Genomic DNA, 20,492 nt, shown 5'->3' on the forward strand with positions numbered 1-20,492 from the left:
TGGGATGCAACAGAATGTTAGTGGTGCACCCAGCAGTAGCTCCTTTTAGGTGTGCTCTCTTTGTAAATGACAGAGCTACCCCTGCTGGCCTCCAGGGCTACAAGATATTGTGTTGGTTTAATACCCTGTGGACCCAAGGCCTGACAAGAAGCTGAGGTTATCTTGAGTGTGAGACTGTATTTTGAAGGTGGTTATTTGAAGGTCAGAGCCACCAAACAGTGGAGCTTGAGGTCTTTGATATGAGGAGAGCTGGGGTAACAGTTGAGTACAGTAGAGAAGACATAAAGCCCATGAGAGTAGGCATAGAAATGTGCTCCTCTATGACAGAGATTTAGATTTGTTTATATAACATTTATCATATAAATAAGGAAAGAAAATAACTTAATCACTCAACTGAAACAGTGGTATATGGTGGGCAGTGGAGAAGGAAGTTGAGCTGAGTTTTTTGTCTTGATAATATTTTAACTCCAATGCAAAAGCAAGACCATGTTTGAGGCATTAAATACTTACATTTTATTTTGTTTCATTTATTTTTGAGACAGGGTCTCATTATGTAGTCCTGATGGGTCCAGAATTCCCTATGTACAGCAGACTGGCCTTGAACTCAGTTATCGGCCTGCTTCTGCCTCCAAAGTGCTAAGATTAAAAGCAAACACATTTTGATTTATAGATGCTCTGAAAAGATAGAAAGCTTGCTTGGCTCACAACATAGGGGCTGTCTCTGCACCCCATCCCCTTTCAAGAAGCATCTGATTTTAGAATTTTCTGTGAATGCTTCTTGAAATGTCTCTGCAGTGTATGTTTTTTCCTATATGTACTCATGTTATATACATACTTGCACACCTCTGAGTCTTTTCCATAGGCTGTACTTTTCCTACTATACAACCTGAGTATATGAGGTGTACTTTCCAAGGGTTCATCTTAGTCCTTTGCTGTCCATTAAGCTCTGTGTTCTCCGCTGCAACACAGATCTGTAGCATGCACGTCATCAGTCAGGATCCTTCCACCTTATCCAGGGAGCTTAGGGATGTGGGTAAATGACACGGGCAGCCTGATGTTAGTGTCACCTGCCATGCTATAAGTGGCAAGTAATTTGTAAGAGTGTTCATTCAACCTTAATTTTTTTCTTCACACCCTAGGTGTTACCTAGTAGCTATGAGTATTTCTGAATCTATAATTTTCTTCTAGAAGTGAATGTCAAGTATCACCACCAGCATGTTTGGTGTTCCACATCTCATCTTCTAGGATTCCTGGGATTTTATCACATACAGTGTCTTCATTTCATGACAATGTGGAAGTTGTAATACTCAAGTCCCTTGTAGTAATAGGAGCGGCGGGGCTGCGTCCCCGGCACCCGGCCACCCACATGGCTAGCTCTAGCTTATGCCCCGAAATAATTACACGGAAACTGTATTATTTTAAACACCGCTTGGCCCATTATATCTATCTAGCCTTTTCTCGGCTAACTCTTGCACCTGGACTAGCCCATTTCTTATAATCTGTGTAGCCCACGAGCTGGCTTACCAGGAATGATCTTAACCTGTGTCTGCCTGGAGTGGGAGAATCATGGCGACTCCCTGACTCAGCTTCTTTCTCCCAGCATTCTGTTCTGTTTACTCCACCCACCTATGTTTTAACCTATGAGGGCCAAGCAGTTTCTTTATTGCTTAACCAATGAAATCAACAGATTGATATATGACACTCCCACATCAATCCCTGATTTTTTTTATTTGTTTTTCTTTTCTTTCTCCCCCAAAATAGGTGTGTGTGTGTCTGTCTGTGTGTGTGTGTGTGTACACACATTGGAGCACATGTGCATTCACATGTACCATGGTGTGTGTGTGTGTGTGTAAGTCAGTTCTGTTCTTTTATTATATAGGTCCCCAGGCTCAAACTCAGGCCAGTAGGCTTGGCATCAGGTATTTTTACCAACAGCTATCTCACTGGCCCACATCTGCTTTTTCTTTACTGGAGTATAATTGAAGTATAAGTGTTTCAGTTGACCTGACAAGGTTTGTAGCCAATCAGCTTTTGCCCATGAAATCACCAGCAAGTCAAGATTTCAAATATTCTGCCACTCCAAAAGTCTCCTTTTGAACTTTAGCTGTCTCCACCACCTCTGTCCCCAGGCAGCCTCTGCTCTACTTCCTGTCGCTGTGGATTTTGCACTTCTTGTGTCCTGTATAATTGAATTACATTCTTTGGAGCTACTGCCTTGCATAATGACTCTGGGGTTCCTCTGAGTTCATGCATCAATAGCCCTATTTTTTTTTTGCCCAGCTATTCTCTGTTGTGGGAATATTCCAGGTTTGGTGGACACCTAGATTGTTCCCTGTTTGGGGGCTGTTAAAGATTCTGTGGATATGCCACACCAATTCTTGGAGAGCTGGGTACTTCTGTTCTTCTTGGGTAAATGCCTAGAGAGACAGTTGCTGCATAACAGTGCAAATCTTTCCCAGAAACTTTCAGGCCATTCTCCAAAGTCGCTGCATCCTCTTATGTTCCAGTTACAGTGAAACAGGGTATAATCCCCTCTATATTCTCCAGTACTTACATTGCCAGTTTTCAGTTCCAGACGCTTTCATGAGTTGGTAAACTCTCAAGGTTAATCTGTATTGACTTAAGGAATAATGATGTTGGATGTATTTATGGGCTTTGTTTTCATTCATGCAGCCTCTGTTTTAAAGCATTTAAATAATTTGCTTTTTTTCATTTCAGATCGTCTCACTATGTCCTGAGAGTTCTTTATATACTCTAGATACAAGTGCTTGTGATTATTTTCTTCCAATCTATGGCAGCTTTTTCATTTTGTTAACACTGGTTTTCAAAGGATATTTTGGAGGCTGTAGAGATGGCTTAGCAGGTGAAATGCTTTCTGCTAACCATGAGGACATGACTCCAGCTCCCTAGCACCTACACAGATTCTGATCATGGAAATACTCATCTGTATCCCCAGAGCTGAAAGCAGGGAAGCAGGCGGTCTAGCACAAACAGCGAGAGACTATACCACAAAAAATAAGGTGGAGAAGTCTGATGTCAACCTCTGTCTTCTTCTGACATGCACACCAGCTTATAAGCACACACATACACATGCATGAACAAATACACACATCTATACATTCACAAGACAATTTAAGCTGAACATAGTGGTATGCCTATAATTCTCGTAATCAGAAGACTGAAGCAGGGTCATGAGAATGAGACCAGCCTAGGTTACATAATGAGATGTCTCAAAGAAAAGTAATCTAAAGAACTTTGGATGAAGACAATTTTATTGTGTGTGTGTATGTTCTTTTTAAAATTTATTTTATTTTTCCTTTTTAAAAAAGAAAACAAACTTTCATTCATTTTACATACCAATCCCAGTCCTTCCTCCCCTTCTCCCATTCTCTCCACCTATACTACACTCCACCCCCACCGACTCCCCAGAGAGGGTAAGGTACATTGCTTTGGGGAAGGTCTAAGACCCTCCCTACTATATCTAGGCTGCGCAAGGTATCTATCTGAAGAGAAGAGGTTCCCTAAAAGTCAGCACAAGCAGGAGAGGGTAAGTCCTGGCCCCACTGCCAGTGGCCCTCAGTCTGCCCCAGCCATACAAATGTCAACCACATTCAGAGGGTCTAGTTTGATCCTATGCTGGTTCCTTCCTTGTCAGACTGGAGTTTGTGAGCTCCCATTAGCTCAGGTAAACTGTTTTAGTGGGTGTCCCCATCATGGTCTTGACCTCTGCTCATATTCTCACTCCTCCCACTCTTCAGCTGGACTTTGGGAGCCCCACCCACTGCTCCTCTAAGGGTCTCTGCCTCTGTTTCCATCAGTTGCTGGATGAAGGTTCTATGGTAACATTTAAGATAGTCACCAATCTGACTACAGAGCAAGGCCAGTTGGGGCACCCTCGCTTCTATTGCTTAGGGTCTCAACTGGGGTCATCCTTGTGGATTCCTGGGAATTTCTCTAGTGCCAGGTTTCTTGCTAGTCCCATAATGGCTCCCTATTCATCACTTCTTGCTGTTTCTTTCCTCTGGAGCCTGTGAGAATTCTATTTGGCCTCTATATTTGCCCTGGATTTGAACTCATCACAAGCCCAGAGGACCACTTGCTTTCTAGATGGACTGTCCCTACTGATTATTTACCCTTTCTTGGGGTACCACCTGCTTCATGGAGATGATATTGGGAAGTAGAGTGTGGAGTATAGATAGCAGTGAGGTGTATCTTGGTGTCCTGAGAACAAGAGGAGGAAAGCAACATGTACTATGACTTGTAACAACTCCATTGCTGGACAATGCCCCACCCTGAGCCTGAGACAGTCTTGGAGTGCAAGGAACCAAGTGCAAGTTTGCTGCAGGTAGTACCCTTCATGTTCTCTGTATAGAAAGACCTGGTGGTCAGGGCTAGAGCTAGTGTAGGCACCACCCTGCATGGAGAGGCAAGGACACCTCTACCTTAGATTTAGATAGAGGTTAGAAGTAAGCTGGGATTATGGGATCATCAATGGAAAACCACCCGATTTGTTAATTGGTAAAAAATCAATAAAATGTGGTCCATTTATATGCTTTAATATTACTTAGCCATAGAAAAGAATGAAGAAGCAAACACACACATTATAATGAGAATGAATCATGAAAGCATTCTATTTTGTAAAGGCAGTTGGTGCACCATTATTCATGTTTCCATACATTCAGATGAAATATTCATAAGAGGTCAATCCACAAGGGTAGAAAACAGGCTTTCTGTTTCCAACGCCAAAGTAAGGAGTTTAGGAGAAAATGCACACGAGGGAGGTGCTTCCCTTAGGACAGTGAAAATCTTTAGGTCAAGAAGAGACGAGCAGTGTCATGACCAGCAGATGAAAGACGCTCACTTTCAATGACTGACTGTGTTATGTTAGTTAGATGTCCTGGGTTTGTTGCTGCCTGACATTATTTAAAAACTGGGGAATTTGGGCCATTGGACAACTCCTCAAAACCAGAGAGGCCTCAAATCTGAGATTCCCTGAGATACCAGAAAGTGTTGGGCTGCTGATTCAGATGGCTGATTTGTGAAGTTCTTACAATAACGGGTCTTTTTTGCTCTCCTGTCCTTTCCAACTTGGATCCACTCTGACTGCTGTGGTCTCTTCTAGATGCATAGTGTGGGCAATACTGATAGTGAATAACCAGGAAGGTTTATTTTGTGCCACAATTAAGAGGTTCGGAAGAGAGAGACCTAAGAAATGAGGTGAAGGGATGTTGAAGGCGCCCTCTCCAGGCAGGCATTTGAAGCCAGGTCAGTCTATCTATGAGTGAGCAGTTTCCTGAGCTATATGAAGTGGTGGACAAATGACCTATTGGTCCTCCAGATGCTCAGGCTCTGAGAACTTTTCTGTGATGTCTGGCAGGTCCTGGAGTCCTCTTCTAGGCATTTGGACTACCAGGCTTGAATTTTGAACTGAAATTCTTTGTTCTGGGAACCAAAAAGACTAAGAACTGTTTGGATTACCAACGGGGTCAGGAAACGTCACCACTCTAGCATGGGAGCTTGTATTTTTCCTGTCATATATAGTTTGGGCTAGGTGATGTGAGACTCTGAAGGAAGCTAAATAAAAGTATATTTTTCCAGGCACATTTTTTCCCAGACTGCCCTAGCCAGGTATCCTCCCTTCTCAGAAAACCTGACACAGAAGTGCTGAGAAATGCAACAGAGCCACACAGCTAGTAACTATGCCCTTCATGCTTGCCTGAGACTTTTCACACATTCCTCCAAAATATCAGGTTGTAGCTAACTGGTGTGCTTTTTATCAGTTTCTTCAGAAGTGTAAGCTGAATATTCTGTCCTGCCAGCCAACTCCCAAATAACTATATAGAGGTTTATTATTAGTTATAAATGCTTGACCAATAGCTTAGGCTTTTTTTTAACTAGCTCTTATAACAGTCCATTTCTATTAATTTACTTGCTGCTCATGGCATGTTACTTCATCTTGTACTCATCCTCCTTCCTCTGTGTCTGGCTGGCAACTCCGACCTTCTTCATACGAGAGAACTCTCTCTCCCTCTTTGTCCTCAAGTCTCGCCTAACCTCTTCCTGCCTAGCTATTGACCATTTAGCTCTTTATTAAACCAATGAGAACAACACATCTTCACAGTGTGCGAAAAGATTGTTCCACAGCAAAGGAGTGATCTCTAATTCTCATAAGCATTTTCTGACTGGGCAACAGCTTCAGTGTTCCCAGCAAGGTCACTACAGAGAAAGGTTTCTTGCCTGTGGGGCCATTGGCTCCTGGTAGGAACCTATATGACTAAGGCCCTCTTCCCACAGGAGACTTACCATGGGGGCTGAGAAATCAAATCCTTCCAAACGTCACCGGGACCGCCTCAATACAGAGCTGGACCACCTGGCCAGCCTGCTGCCATTTCCACCTGATATCATCTCCAAGCTGGACAAGCTTTCCGTCCTGCGCCTCAGCGTTAGTTACCTCAGGGTGAAGAGCTTCTTCCAAGGTAGGACTCTCATTTGGACATTGTCTCCATCTAAAACTGACTAAATCTCACTTGTGCCATCTGAGTTCACTTGAGTCCACTTAGGTTACACTTGTACATTGCTAGGTCTGTTCTGGGTTCCTCTGGTCCAGCTGAGTTTCTCTTGAGCTCTGTTGGGTCTTACCTGGGTCCAACTGAATCCAGATAGATCCAACTTGGGCCTAGCTGTGATGAGACACGTGCATAATGAGTTATACCACCATGCAACCCTCCCTGCCTGTGCATCTAGGTGGGAAGATCCTTGGTTGTGGGCTGACTCGTTTGTGGGATTCCTCTGGCTCCAGGTCAACAGTAACACACTTGCTTCAGGGTTTTTACACACTTCACTAGGATGATCCTGGGTTCTCTAAGTGACCAGATCCAGGACAACTCTGAGGATGGGGGCTTCAAGGAATAAGGGATTCTTGCCCAGGAACAGGACAGCTCTGAGGGGGATCCAGAGAATAAGGGGATCTATTCTGAGGGAGAGTAGAACTGCCATGTGCAGTGGCTTTCTTTTGTATTTTAATAAATAATGCTTCCCTGACGATCAGAAAAGTAAAACAGCCACACTGGCCAGCCTAACAGACCATACAACAATGACATACACCTTTAATCCCAGTAGCCACACTAGTTTGTCATAGAAACCAGGTTGTATTGGTGCACGCCCTTAATCCCAGAACTAGAGAGAATTATAAAACAGAGGAAACAGCTCTCAGGCACAGTCTCATTCTGAGGTTTCCTGAAGGCATGTCACCATTTTCAGACTGAGGTAGAAGTAAGAGTCAGTGGCTGGCTGCTTTGTTTTTCTGGTCTTCAGGTTGAACCCTGATTTCTACCTCTGAGTTTTTATTAATCATGCATCAGCCACAGACAGGTGGTCTAGTGTCCACAGTTAACCTTGTTTGCACCTTGGATACCACAAGGTGACTCAGGAATAACTTTGTATGCTCGAGCAGCCAGACTGACTGATCTCCTGCCATCAAGCTCTAGCAAAGTCTTTCTGCTCTCTACAATGTGTGAGGCCCTGTCTTCTGGGAGTCCAGGGGCTCCCTACATCCTGAAACTCCAATCGACCATGGTTTAGAGATATTTTGTACTGAACCCTCAAGGATAGAAGGGCCCTGGACTTCCTGGCACACTGTGGCTTTGTTCCGTGGAAGAGGGGCAGGGAAAGGTGCCTGTGAAGGACTAGGGTGGGTGGTCAGAGACAGAGCCCTTCTCTGTGTTCAACATGGTTTCTACCATTCGTCTGTATTGAGAATTGTACCCGTGTTCTGCCACATCATCTTGTTTCCTTAGATATTCAGGCTTTGGTTTCCTTGGAATCTTCGGTATCTGAAGGATGGAAGAATACATAGGGGTTGAAGACATAGATAAGATTGAGAAGCTTCCTTTGTTGGAATGTGGGGGTGATGCTCCCCAGCTTCTGCATTATGTGGCAGTCAAAGGTAACAGATTTAAAGAGTGTGGAAATCTAAATGGTTTGGTTTCCAGTCTGACTTTTCAGGTTAGTTTCATGGTTACATGTTCTGATGGAGTAAGCAGTATTACTAGACTCTGGTAGCTCTACCCTCAGTGTCCTGTTGGCATGTGGGGTGTTTGCAACATAGGGACCTGCTATCCTTGGCACAACCCCAGAGCCCTGGAGAAGTTTTGCTTTCCAGGATAAGGAGGATGCCAAGTGGAAATTTTGTATAGTGCCGGATCATCTTGATACCCTTGCCTAAGGTCTTCCACAGGCACCCCTGAGTCCTGGCTAGTCCCAGCCTTCTTGAATACCATACCACAGTGGAAATATGACAATACATTTTCATTTTGCTCTCTAGAGTTTCTATTTTTACCCACAAAGATATTGCTTTTACAAATTTCCTCCACTCTAGGTCTCTTTCCCATAGAACCCCTATCGACTTTGGGGCCTGCTGGCAACTCTTAGTTCTAATGGTGCTGCATTCAGTTTGCCTCTGAGATTTGAGTGTTTTTCCAGGGCATTAGGGTGGGAAGAAATTGAGAAAATCTTTCAAAACATGCTGTGTCATCCTGATCTTGTATGGGTGTGGGAAGCTAGGATGGAATTGAAGCTCCTGACTTTGGTTTCTACAACATGCCTAAAAGTGAGAAGTGTGACCAAGTGCTCCCATGAGCATTTTTAGCAAACCTCAAGGGCAGCCCCATGTCTAGACCACTCAGATCAGACTGGGGCTGCTGCCCTGGGTAGAAAGACTCTGTCCAGAACTGAAAATGGCTTTGTTTTCTATCCTTGCACTGACACAGCACTCTCACACACACTTGACCTTGGCACAGAGATGAAGAGTGGTCTAGTTTCATTCTTTTGCTGTGATAAAATATTCTAACCAAAGTAACTTAGGACAGGAGAGGATGTGTTCAGCTTATAATTCCAGGTCACAGTCTGTTGTTGAGGGAAGCCTAGGCAGGAACTTAAGGCAGGAATTTGAAGGCAGGCCACTTTCTCTTCCACGTAACATTACCTTCAACCAAGAAACTCATTTTACAACCAAAGAAGCATGGTAGGAATTGTGGAGGATGCTACTCAAAGGCTGGCTTTAAGACTGGCCTGTACTCAGCTAGTACACATTTAAGGATCATCAGCCTGGTGATGGAGCTACAGTGGACTAGCCAGAGCTTGCTGGCCCACAGGAGATATGCTCCTGATGTTTCCGGCCAATTCCAAAGACTGCCCAAGAGTTTGTATAAATGCTCAGTTGTTAACTCAGAAGTGAAGTGGTTTGCCCATCTTACCATCATTTTCAAAGTTCTGAGTTGTGAATGCAGCACTACTTTTGGTTGGTCTTCCCACATCACTGAAACCTGAGGATCCCACTGTGCTGAAATGAAGTAAATTCTGAGGGTCCACAGACTTCCTGAGAGTGTTGAGGCTTTTGGGGGCAAGATAACAACCTTTTAAATTTCTGTACTACAAATGTTTTACCAAGAATTCTGAATTTTGTGATTCCCCTTAAGCTGTACATAGAGAAAAAATTCTAAAATTTTTCCTGAATTCATTTCTAACTATGTGAATAGAAAAAAAATGAATCTACAAAAATTGGATTTTAGTTTATGCTCGTTGACCCGAATGAATGAGTTAATTTCATTAAAATTGTCATAAAAGATCACCCCTGAAAAGGACACGATCTGGAAACTCCAAACTCGGAGGGTAATAGTGACATGAGAATCTGTCTGGAACAGTTAGGGTTGAGGCAGTGGACTATTTTAGTTTTGTTCATCTGGTCTCTGTGTAACGAGGCCGCATGCTTCCATAGATCTTTACTTCCACCATCTTCTGTGGGTAATGGTCAGGGCTGGGATTTTCCACTTTTATAAGTTTTTCTATCCACAAAAGGGGAAATTTGGGTGAAGAAAAAATAGGGAGTGTTTTGAAGAGACAGCCTTGTCCTATTACAGGGCAGGAAGCAGAGTTGGGTCCTCCCATGCGTACGTTAAGCTGGATCCTTGGATATGTAGCACTGAGGATCAACCAGAAAATTCTGAAAAACCCTGGCCCCATTATTACAATCTAGAAATATCATAAGTTGGTTTTTCCCAAGCCTCCCCAGGGACTCCTTGCTGTCACCAGGACAAGGCCTAGGAAGACCTCCCAGGAGTATAGAGTCTCAAGCATTGATATTAAAGATCATGCCCAGGCCTGGTTCAGGGACAACATCTACCCAATAAGTCATTAGAATGACAAGATCCATCAGGCAAGCCACTCAAGGGAGAGGAGGTGATCCTAAAAACCAAAACAAATAAGAAAAAGAGGCAGAGAGACCTAGCTTCATCTCTCATAAAAACCTAGGGATTTTTCATGGCTACTCTTCTGCTACTGCTGTTGTTTCCTCCTCCATATGGCCCATGCTCACCTGGGATGGAATCTGGGACCGTTTGCTGATTCGTTTTGTTCTCAGCCTAACATACCTTTCCACACACTTCTGGCTGTCCTTGAGTTCCTGCCCAAGGTCAGCCCTGGCCGCCACGCTCATTTGAACTGAACAGGCTCCTCTGCTTCATGTTAATCCCAGATGGATAAATACAGACACACCATGACATCACTAGGTGTGACCTGGGACCTAGAACTTGGGAATACAACATCTATTAGCATATAAAAATCAGGAGTACCTTGAGAGTGCTAATGACTTTGGATACTCAGGACTGATGTATACAATTATTAAACAAGATCGTACCTTTTTTTCTGTTCTCATTGAGGGATTACTCTTTTCCTAATGGTCTTTGTTATGGGTTAAGTATTTGTGTCCTCCAAAAATGTGTATCTTGAAGGCCAAATCTGCTGTGTGATGGTTTTTGAAGATTGGGCCTCTAAGTAAAAAAAGTTAAAGAAGATCCCAAAGTTGTGGCTGTGATCTTTCAGGATTATTGCCCTTATGAAAGGAACACAAGAACCCTCTCTGAATACAAACCCGCAATAGCCACTCATTTGAGGACATAGCAAGGTATGTGTTTATAAATCAGAAAGGCCCCCTCAAGGAGCCCAAATTTGCTATCATCTTGACCATGACCTCCAGCCTCTAAAACTGTGAGAAGATAAGTCTCTGTGGTCCATCCTGCCCAGCCAGTGATAAATACCGAGAAGTGGGATTCCATTGAGACAAACACTGAGATATGCAAGGAAAGCTTTGGAATTGGAAGCAGGAGCTCTAAGATGTGTGCTGGGGCATCTGTTTGCTTAACATGGCTGTTTGTGCTGATCCTGGAATATTAAGAAAGGAGGAGCCCTGCAGAGCAGGCTCTTGATGTCTCAGAAAACATTTGTTATATTGAACAAAATTTAGTATAAACGTGTGCATTAGTGAGTTATTCTGTTAAGAACTCAGCAGGAACAAAGATCTGGTTTTGGAAACCAGTGGAAATGGGAGTCTTATTCATAAGTTGTCAAAAGTGCAGCCTGACTGTGCCTTACTGTTTTGTCCAGAGTAGAGCCTGCAAAAAGATGAGGCCAGGCATTCAACAGAAGAGATTTCTCAGTAGACTACTGAGGGTGCTCCTTGATGATTTTCTTTACTGCCTATTATAAAATAGGTGGAATGAAAAAAATTAAGAGAAAAGGAACCAACTTAAAGAGTTGAAAAATCCTTAGCTTACTCATATTGTAACAAGTGAGAGAGGAGGCAGCGGAACAAGCACTTGTTAAAGAAACTGTGTGGTATGAACCACGGATTTAATCAGCCACCACAGAAGGAGGAAGAGAGAAGGAGTACACCAGCAGATGTTTCCATCTCAGCAAAAGGAGATAGGGCAGCACCACAAAGTAATTCCACTAACAACATGCATTCACCATCACTAAAGGGGCAGTATGACCCGAAGAGAGAGTCCAAAGTTGCTGTGGGCTGAGGAAGCCCACCTAGAGCTTCGAATCCAAGATATTTCTCAACTCCAATATCTAACTGGGTTTACCTTGTTGGGTTTTAGCCTTTCATAACATCTTTCTTTCTTTTCTTGATGTCTCCCTTCTGAAACTGGAATCCGTCTTCTATGCACTCTGCCACTGTGTCTCTGATGTACACACATGGTTTGAGCCGCAGACTCACAGCTTGGGGAATCTGCTCAGGGGTCTATCATATCTAGGTATCTCCCCATGTGAGCAGATGATGCTGAGATGAGACTTTACTTTTAGACGTTAGAGTAAATGTTGAAAGGATTTATATTTTTTGTTTTGAGACAAGCTTTTAATGACCGAGCCATCTCTCCAGCCCATGTTAAGACTTAACACTTAGGGTCAAATAGCTTTCACAATCATTGCTAGTGTATGAAAAGATCAGACTGATTGTTTTTTGAACTGATTCTATTTTCCTACCTCTTTTCGTTGATTTCAAAAGATCAACCTGACCAATTACAGACAGCCTTGATAAGTCCCTCTCTCCTTCCCTCTCTCCTGTCTCTGGATTCTTTCCCAGGACATAAGGAACTGATGTTTGGGTTCCCTTCTAGCTTTCCCAGCAGACCTCCCTGTATGGTCCTCATTCTGACTCCGGGAGGATCTGAAACAGCCTAGGGCCTTGCTGGTCACTTCTAGGAGGGTATATTAGTATTCTATCCTACTGTCCAAGCAGGCTAGCTTGCTATTTGTACAAGTCTAGTGATACAGTTAAAACATAATGCAACTCTCTAATGAAAGAGCCTCGGATGGGAGGATGAACCCCAATCCCACTCCTGTACAGTGATGCTGCTGTTCCCGATCCCCTTAGTAGGAGTAGAAGGGGAGAAGGAAGAAGGCCAAAAACTGTCCCGTGTGTCTGGCATGTCTCTAATGCATGAACTGACTTGTGGAGCCCATTCTCTGTGTAGAGACACCTTGCTCAACCTAAGTATGGGAGGGGGAAGGCCTTGGTCCTGCCTCAAAGAGGTGATGCCATAGGCTCAGTTGGTTTCCCAAGGGACACCTTACCTTCACTGAGGAGTGGGTGGGGGTGGGGCAGGGGAAGGTGGGGGAGTGGGAGGAGAGGAGAAAAGGGGAATTGGGTTTGGTATGTAAATGACAAACAAACAAATAAATAGAAAGAAATGTGGTTTAATTTTCAAAGGAAAAACCAGAATGAGAAAGCATAATCAAAGAAAAAGACAAGAAAGTAGTAAAAACTCAAATAGGTGCAATAACTACAGAGCATAAAAGTCCAATATATCACTAATTATAAGAAATATAAATAGAATAACCATGCCAATTAAAGGATATTTTATTTTATAATATTGATATTTTATAATTTTGATTTTTACAAAGAGCATGTGTAAAGTCTAAGAGTTTAGAAAGAAAGAACAAAAGATGGAAAGACACACTGAGGAATCCCTACAGAGAGACTTATGCCTTTGAGTCAACGTCCAAAATTTTCTTTGAAGTTTAAAAGCACTGGGGAGAGAAAGGGGATGAGTCACTACATAATTACTTAATGATTCATTTTGTCAGATGAATAAGATAATTTAAAATTTGTGTGTTCCTAATAACCTCAAAATCTATAAAAGAATCATTGACTATAAGAAAAAGACATAAATTTATCATCAGAAAGATTAATTTATGGAATAAAAAGTAGAAGAGTAAAACTTATGAAAGATGTAAACAAGGCAAAAATAAGGTTAATCTAATGGACAAACATAAAGCACTGGACTCCCAAGCTATAAAGTCCTAGTCTTCTCAAACCTGCATGTAGACTAAAATGTTGAAATCAGATAATCAGTAAAGCAAATATCAACAAAAGTCAAAAGACAAAAATCACAAAAAGCTTACAGTGAAACTCCAGAGAATATTAGCTAGAAGTCATTAATAAAAAGATAACCTGGCTGGGAGGTGACGGCACATGTCTAATTCCCAGCTCTCAGAAGAGAGAGCAAGTTCCAGGACTGCCAGGGCTACACAGAAAAACCAAAAAGGAAAAAAAAGAAGAAAAGAAAACCTGAAAACTAGAACTGTTAGTGCCAGAGAAGAAACAACAAAGGAATATTGTGTAACATAGGAGGCTCTCTACTGACCGAGACAGGACTGATTTTTTCATTAAAATGATTTAACTAGTAATAGCTGATAACTCTATGAATAAAAAGGATTTTATTAACATACATTAGTATAGATAAATGAATTAAATAAACAGTGAGAAGATCTCTCTGTAATATACTACTAGCTAATAAAGTAGGTGAAGCAAACATAAAGTCGTCATTCCGTGGCCATTGAGCCGTAGTTAATTCAGGCAAGTAATATCAATAAATACAAAGAATAATGGTAAAAGTGTGGTGAGATATGGGATTTTTATAGTCTCAAACAAAATACCTTTTTGTGTCGATGGGGGAAAACATAAAGGAGAGAATCAGTACTCATTGTCCTTAGTGGTTGTGTTTGATCTGCTGAGAGTACCTACGTTAGCACCGTGTATCACACCCAAAGCACCAGGGATACAAGGCAGAGGAGTGGACAGCAGTGGCTGTGGAAAGCAGGACAAAACGGCTCTCAGCAGGGCTTGGACAGGGCATGCACAGGAGAGGCATAGGAGAGGTTTCCTGGCTTGTGGGAAAGTTACCGTTGCAGCCCAAGTCCTGGAAACTGTTACCTGCAAACCTTTGTTTCCTTCAGTTATTTTTACTTTTAATTAGAACTTTTAACTGGAATATAATATTTGTGCTTATTGGTTGAGCAAAATATGTAAAATACTTATACTGAAGCATATATAATGATCAAGTTAGAATAATTAGCATTTCTCTTTTTGTCATTAGAACTAACACATTAAGTATAGTAATAGTTTTGAACCATTATTACCTTTTTGAAGTGAGTCCTATTTGGTAATTTTCTTTCTTTTTAAGATTTATTTTATGTATATGACTGTCTTGCCTCAGTACATGTCTGTGTACGACATGCATGTGGTGCCTTCAAAGGTCAGAAGAGATCATTGGATCTTCTGGAACTTGAGTTACAGATGGTCCTTTAGAGCTACTTCCTGCTTCGAACTCTATTTTTATAGCCATAGCCCACCCTCTCTATTTCTCTTCACACTATCTTTCCCATGCTATGAATGACCTTTGTTCTCTCTACTTTTGCGTTAGCAACACTTTTAGCCTCCATGAATAAATGAGAACATGAGGTAGATTCAATGTTTGGCTTCTTTCATTTAATACAATGACACCCAATTCTATCATTTTTTTCTGGTAAACAATAGCATTTCATCCTTTTAATGGATGAATAGCATTTCACAATGTTTATTCATCATATTTTCCATATCAATTAATTCATCAGTGAACATCTAGGCGGATTCCATATCTTGATTATTATGAATGGTGCTAGAGTTAATGTCTCTTTGATATATTCATTTCCTTTGGCTGTTAACTCAGAAGTGAATTGAGGATTATATCATATTTCTTATTTTAGTTTTTAAAATTACATTTAAATTTATATTTTATATTACATTATTCTCCCTCCTCCCCTGAGGTGCGGGGAGCATTCTTCCATCATATGTACAATGTAGGTCCTGATGCAAACTCAGGTTGTTAGATTTGGCAGTAAGCATTGTTACCCACTGAGCCATCTTGACACTTGCCATTTTTTTCTATGCTAATATCTTAAAGTATTTCCCCTATGTTTTCTTTTTCTAGTTTAATAATTTGGGTACTTAACATCTGGTTTTAGATCAAGTCTGGGTTGATGCAGAGGATGAAGGATAGGAGTCAAGTCTCAATCTTATAAATATGGGTAATTCCTTGTGAACTCAGATATAACCCCACTGAGCCTTCAGGGATATCAGACAGCAGTGTCTAAAGTGTTTCCTGATTTAGACCTCAGGTATTATAGAAAGAATTTTCTTTGGTAGTGGACATGGGATGCTGAATGATATAAACTCAGGACCCAGGAAGAAAGTACCAGTTGCTGATATTGTCAGCTTTTGTTTCTGGAAGAAGTGGTGCTCGGGGTGTAGACTATGGAGGCTGTATCCCTGTAACTCACCAGAGGAGCATTCTCAAGGGGAATAAAGAGGTGTCCTAGCCTAAGGAAAGTACCATAACTCCTGCATCTTGAGGGAATTCCCTGGCGGCTTGAGCTCTTGTCCCTTATGCAGGACACCGCTTAGGCCAAGATACTGTGGGGCACCACAATGGTTGTGCTGACGGAGCTGCAGCTTTCTGTGTTAGTGTGGTTGATTATCAGTGGACCCTTGAGAGGGGACATACAGGAGCTCTGTCTCTAGAACAGGAAGATCCTTTTTTTTTTTTTTTTTTTTTTTGGTTTTTCGAGACAGGGTTTCTCTGTGGTTTTGGAGCCTGTCCTGGAACTAGCTCTTGTAGACCAGGCTAGTCTCGAACTCACAGAGATCCGCCTGCCTCTGCCTCCCGAGTGCTGGGATTAAAGGCGTGCGCCACCGCTGGCTGGCCGAACAGGAAGATTCTGAAAGAGACTCTGTTCTCAAGATGGCATGTTACTAAAGCAGCCCAAGTTCCAAGATTGGGAAGATAAGGCCAGTCCACGAAATCAATGATAGTATATGTGGCCTCTCTCCAGCCAGGGCTGCTGGTGTCCAGGGTGCTCTATTCAGCACGAACTCTGTTAACTCTTCTTTCAGGAAATGGGCCATGACCATGTGCTCCATTCTACTCTCACTCCCACATCCCAGGTTTCTGAAAGACTGACATCTCCCATCCAGTAGCCTGGAAATACAGATGTCTGTTTGGGGTTCTGGTTCTTTCTTAGGGTTTAGGTAAACACTTGGGCTTATTTTTCTAGACATCTTGGTATTACTTCATCCAGATCTTTTCTCAAAGGCCATCCCTCAGATGGTTTGCCTAACCATACTTTTGACATCACCCCTCATTCTCAAGCCACAGTAGAGCTTCTCTGACTCCCTGCTCAGTGTTTCTTCTTATGTTTGTCTCACATGTGGTATCTCATTCTCTGCTGTATAAAGTCAGGGATAGGTAATGACAGGTTGAATGATAGGCTGAAAGGGGAAGCAACTACGGGGAACAAGAGGATATATCTTCATAAGGACCTGTGTATCTGACATTGAGATATCAGTATGTTTTACTAAATTCAATCTGTGTCTGTTAATCACAATTACAGCAAAACCCTGATAGGAGCTAATGACCTATAATAATGTATAGATTTATTTTTGAGTGTTTGTGGTGTGTGTGTTGCTGAAAATTGAACTCATGGATAACCAAATGATTTACTGAACTTTCATCCTCCATCCCACACTAGCTCAGAATTGAGAAATAGATGGTTATTTATTTAGGGGTAGACTCACAAATCAGAATCCTCTGTTTGAACAGAGATCAGAAAATGAATCCCACAACTGGAACAGGGAGGTAGGACTTCCTACAGCAATCAGTTCTTATTTACAAGTAGATTATATACTCTCCCTGACTTCTAGGGCACCCAGTCTGTGCTGTCAGAACAGTATCTGGCTGTAGGCCTTATTCATGCTCATATTCACACCCTAGCATCATGAAACTATGAATTTAGTACATCTTTAACTTTAAAATATTTTATTTTAAAACACATTTTTTGTTGTTATTGTTTTACAAAACACTTCTTGAGCCCTCACTGATATGGGAGAACTTTCTCTTGCTATTGTTTGCTGAAACATTTCTGATAAAAATCCACGAGAACACCTAGTTTTTGCTATACCAGAGACTTTATACCATGAAAAATATAGGGATCTGCATTGTGCCCAAATTATGTTCTTCCTTCCTACAAGGAGCTAATTTGGTTTTCATTCTTCACAATGACAGATAGGGTGGTGTTTCTCCTTTGAAGTTTGCATGAAGCTACACAAAGAGCCTGTGGGGAGAAGTAAAACCCAAAGCAAGGAGTTAAGAAGAGATGGGGACATATCTGCCTTTTGACTACTTCTCACTGGCTCAGAGGAAATGCAGTTTTAAAATTTTATTTATTTATTTTACATTCCAACTGCAGCCCCTTCTCCTTCCTTTCCTTCTACTCTCTCTCCCCACCTTCCCTCCACCCTCCCTCAATCCACCTCTCCTCTATATTTGCTCAAAAAGAGGCAGGCCTCCCATGGACATCAGCAAAGCGTGGCTATCAAGCTGCCTTGAGATCAGGCACGAGCCCTGTACCAGGCTGGACAAGGCAATCGAACATGAGGGATAGGTTCCCAAGAGCCAGTCAAAGCACCAGGGACAGCCCCTGCTCCTGTTGCCAGAAGTCCCGTAAAGAGACCAAGCTACACAACTGTCTCATATATGCAGAGGGTGCAGCTTCCCTGGTTGTCAGTTCAGACTCCGTGAGTTCCCATGCACCAGGTTAGCCATTTCTGTGGGTTTTTCTGTGATGTCCCTAACCCGCTCCCCCCACCAGATTCCTATAATTCCTTCTCCCTCTCCTCAGCAGAACTCCCAAGCTCTGCCCAATGTTTGGTCCTGGCTCTTTGAGTCTGCAGACAACTGAGGTAGTCACCAGTTCAATCGCAGGGGATGGCCAATTCAGTTGTGCATCCACTGCTGCCATGAGTCTTAGCTGGAAATGGAGGCTTTATGGAGTCTGGTATAAGTCTGCTACAAGGGAAACTCCCACAATTTGGCCCCAATTTCCTGAGAAACCACCAGATTGATTTCCAAACTGACTGTACAAGATTGCACTTCCACCAGCAATGGTGGAATGTCCCCCTTGCTCTACACCCTTTCCAGAATAAGCTGTCATTTGTGCTTTTGATCTTAGCCATTATGACAGGTGTAAGATGGAATCTCAGTAATTTTGATTTGCATTGAGGAAATGCATTTGTGTGTGTGTGTGTGTGTGTGTGTGTGTGTGTGTGTATGTATGTATGTATGTTTGTTCCTTTGTAAACTTTTTGGAAGTGTGAAATCTTTAATGAATGTATTTTAAAAATCTGGAAATTATACATCAAAGGCAGCAACTTACTATAATATACAACTTGAGTTATGCTCCAATTTTTTTTTTTTGGTTTTTCGAGACAGGGTTTCTCTGTAGCTTTGGTGCCTGTCCCAGAACTAGCTCTTGTAGACCAGGATGGCCTCGAACTCCCAGAGATCTGCCTGCCTCTGCCTCCCGAGTGCTGGGATTAAAGGCGTGCGCCACCACCGCCCGGCCCAATTTTTTAATATTACATTTGGGTGAATGTTTATTCGTGTTTCGATGTTTTTTCTTGTCTGAGGGACTGAGTAGTAAAAAGATATTTTGAACGATAAGTGGGCATTGCAGAGATCCCAAGACTAGTATTTGGTAAAGTCCCAGGTAAGGCACAGCTAGCAGCTAGGCTGGGGTGATGGGGCATATTCCTATTAAACTGTCTAACCTCTTTAGAAGGCTGGAGGAGAAAACAACATAAAGGATACTGGCCCAGTGTGCAGCTTGAAGCCTGGAGGTCAGACACAGTATCATTTTATCCCAAAACTGGCCTTGGACATATATACTTCAGGGTTCACTAGAGAAGCAGATAAACAGAGGCAGGCAGTATGAGGAATTGGTTCATGTATCATGGAAGCTGAATCCATGGGAACCCTTGGGAGATGAAGGCTGTGATCCAGCCTAGGTGCAAACAGAATCAGGAGCAGATGTAAATGAGAGGCTATGTTCCAGCTCACCCAGAGGCAGGAGGAAAGGGCAAATTTCTCCCTCACCAGTCTCTGTGTTCTTCGGGCCTCAGCAGTTGGGAGATACCACCCACACTAGGGAAGCTGGACCTGCCTCCCTGGACCTGATTCAGATGCTACCCTACCTGAAATAACCTCAGACATTGGAAGCTGTGTGACTGGGCAACTCACACATACTCAAAGCAATGTTGGTCATGGCCCCAGGCACTGTCCTTGTTAAAGTAGAGGCCAGTCCTTGGTTGTGGATCTGTTCACTCAAACATCTGAAACAAGTCAGCAAGAGGTTCAGATGTGTCCTTTCCAAAGACTCTTGGATTTTCTCCAAATTAATGAGATTCCATGCATGTGGCAGGAACCCTGTGTCTGGATCCCCAGTAGGTGCATCACCATCAGGCAATCACCAGACTGCCTAATGCACAAATGAGCCCATGCATTTAGCACAACTGAACATCCTAGATGCACAAAAGGGCTGTGAATATCACAAGACTGTGGAACCAATGGCTACTGTTGCCAGGGTATCCCCTTCGGTCCTGAGACACTCTCAGGGAACCTGTCCATATCTAAGCAACTTCACTTAGGGAGCTTTCTCAAGACAGGGTAGCCAGGAATCCAGGGCTTTCTTTCATGTCTACTTGTTCCTGCCTTCTAGAACTGCTGAGTGTTCTACCAGCAGCCTGGCAGCTGTGTACCTTGGAAAAGCTGTGATGTACCTGTGGGTCTGTTGGTCCTTACACCTTCTTCACGTGAAGTAATATGTGGAACAGGTTTTGACTGGTAGAACCTTGAAGCATAGCGTGACCTAATACAAGACCCGGACAATGTGTCATTCTGTCTGTCCATACTGTCTCTGCCCTGCTGCTTACTTTGGCATTATGTTCACAGTAGACTGTGATGCTGTAGACTGAATCCTGACAGAGGCCTGTTCTTCCC

General features: G+C 42.7%; 1 protein-coding gene across 1 annotated transcript in view; it reads left to right on the forward strand.

The window, feature by feature from the left end:
* Ahrr (aryl hydrocarbon receptor repressor) overlaps positions 1-20,492 on the forward strand; it is an 87,089-nt gene that overhangs the window by 15,953 nt on the left and 50,644 nt on the right. Inside the window, exon 3 of the mRNA XM_075977785.1 lies at positions 6,295-6,476. Within this exon, the coding sequence (XP_075833900.1) occupies positions 6,295-6,476 (182 nt within the window). The remainder of the gene's footprint in view (positions 1-6,294; positions 6,477-20,492) is intronic.

Source organism: Microtus pennsylvanicus, chromosome 6 (genome assembly GCF_037038515.1).
Source record: "Microtus pennsylvanicus isolate mMicPen1 chromosome 6, mMicPen1.hap1, whole genome shotgun sequence".
Lineage (NCBI taxonomy): Eukaryota > Metazoa > Chordata > Mammalia > Rodentia > Cricetidae > Microtus > Microtus pennsylvanicus.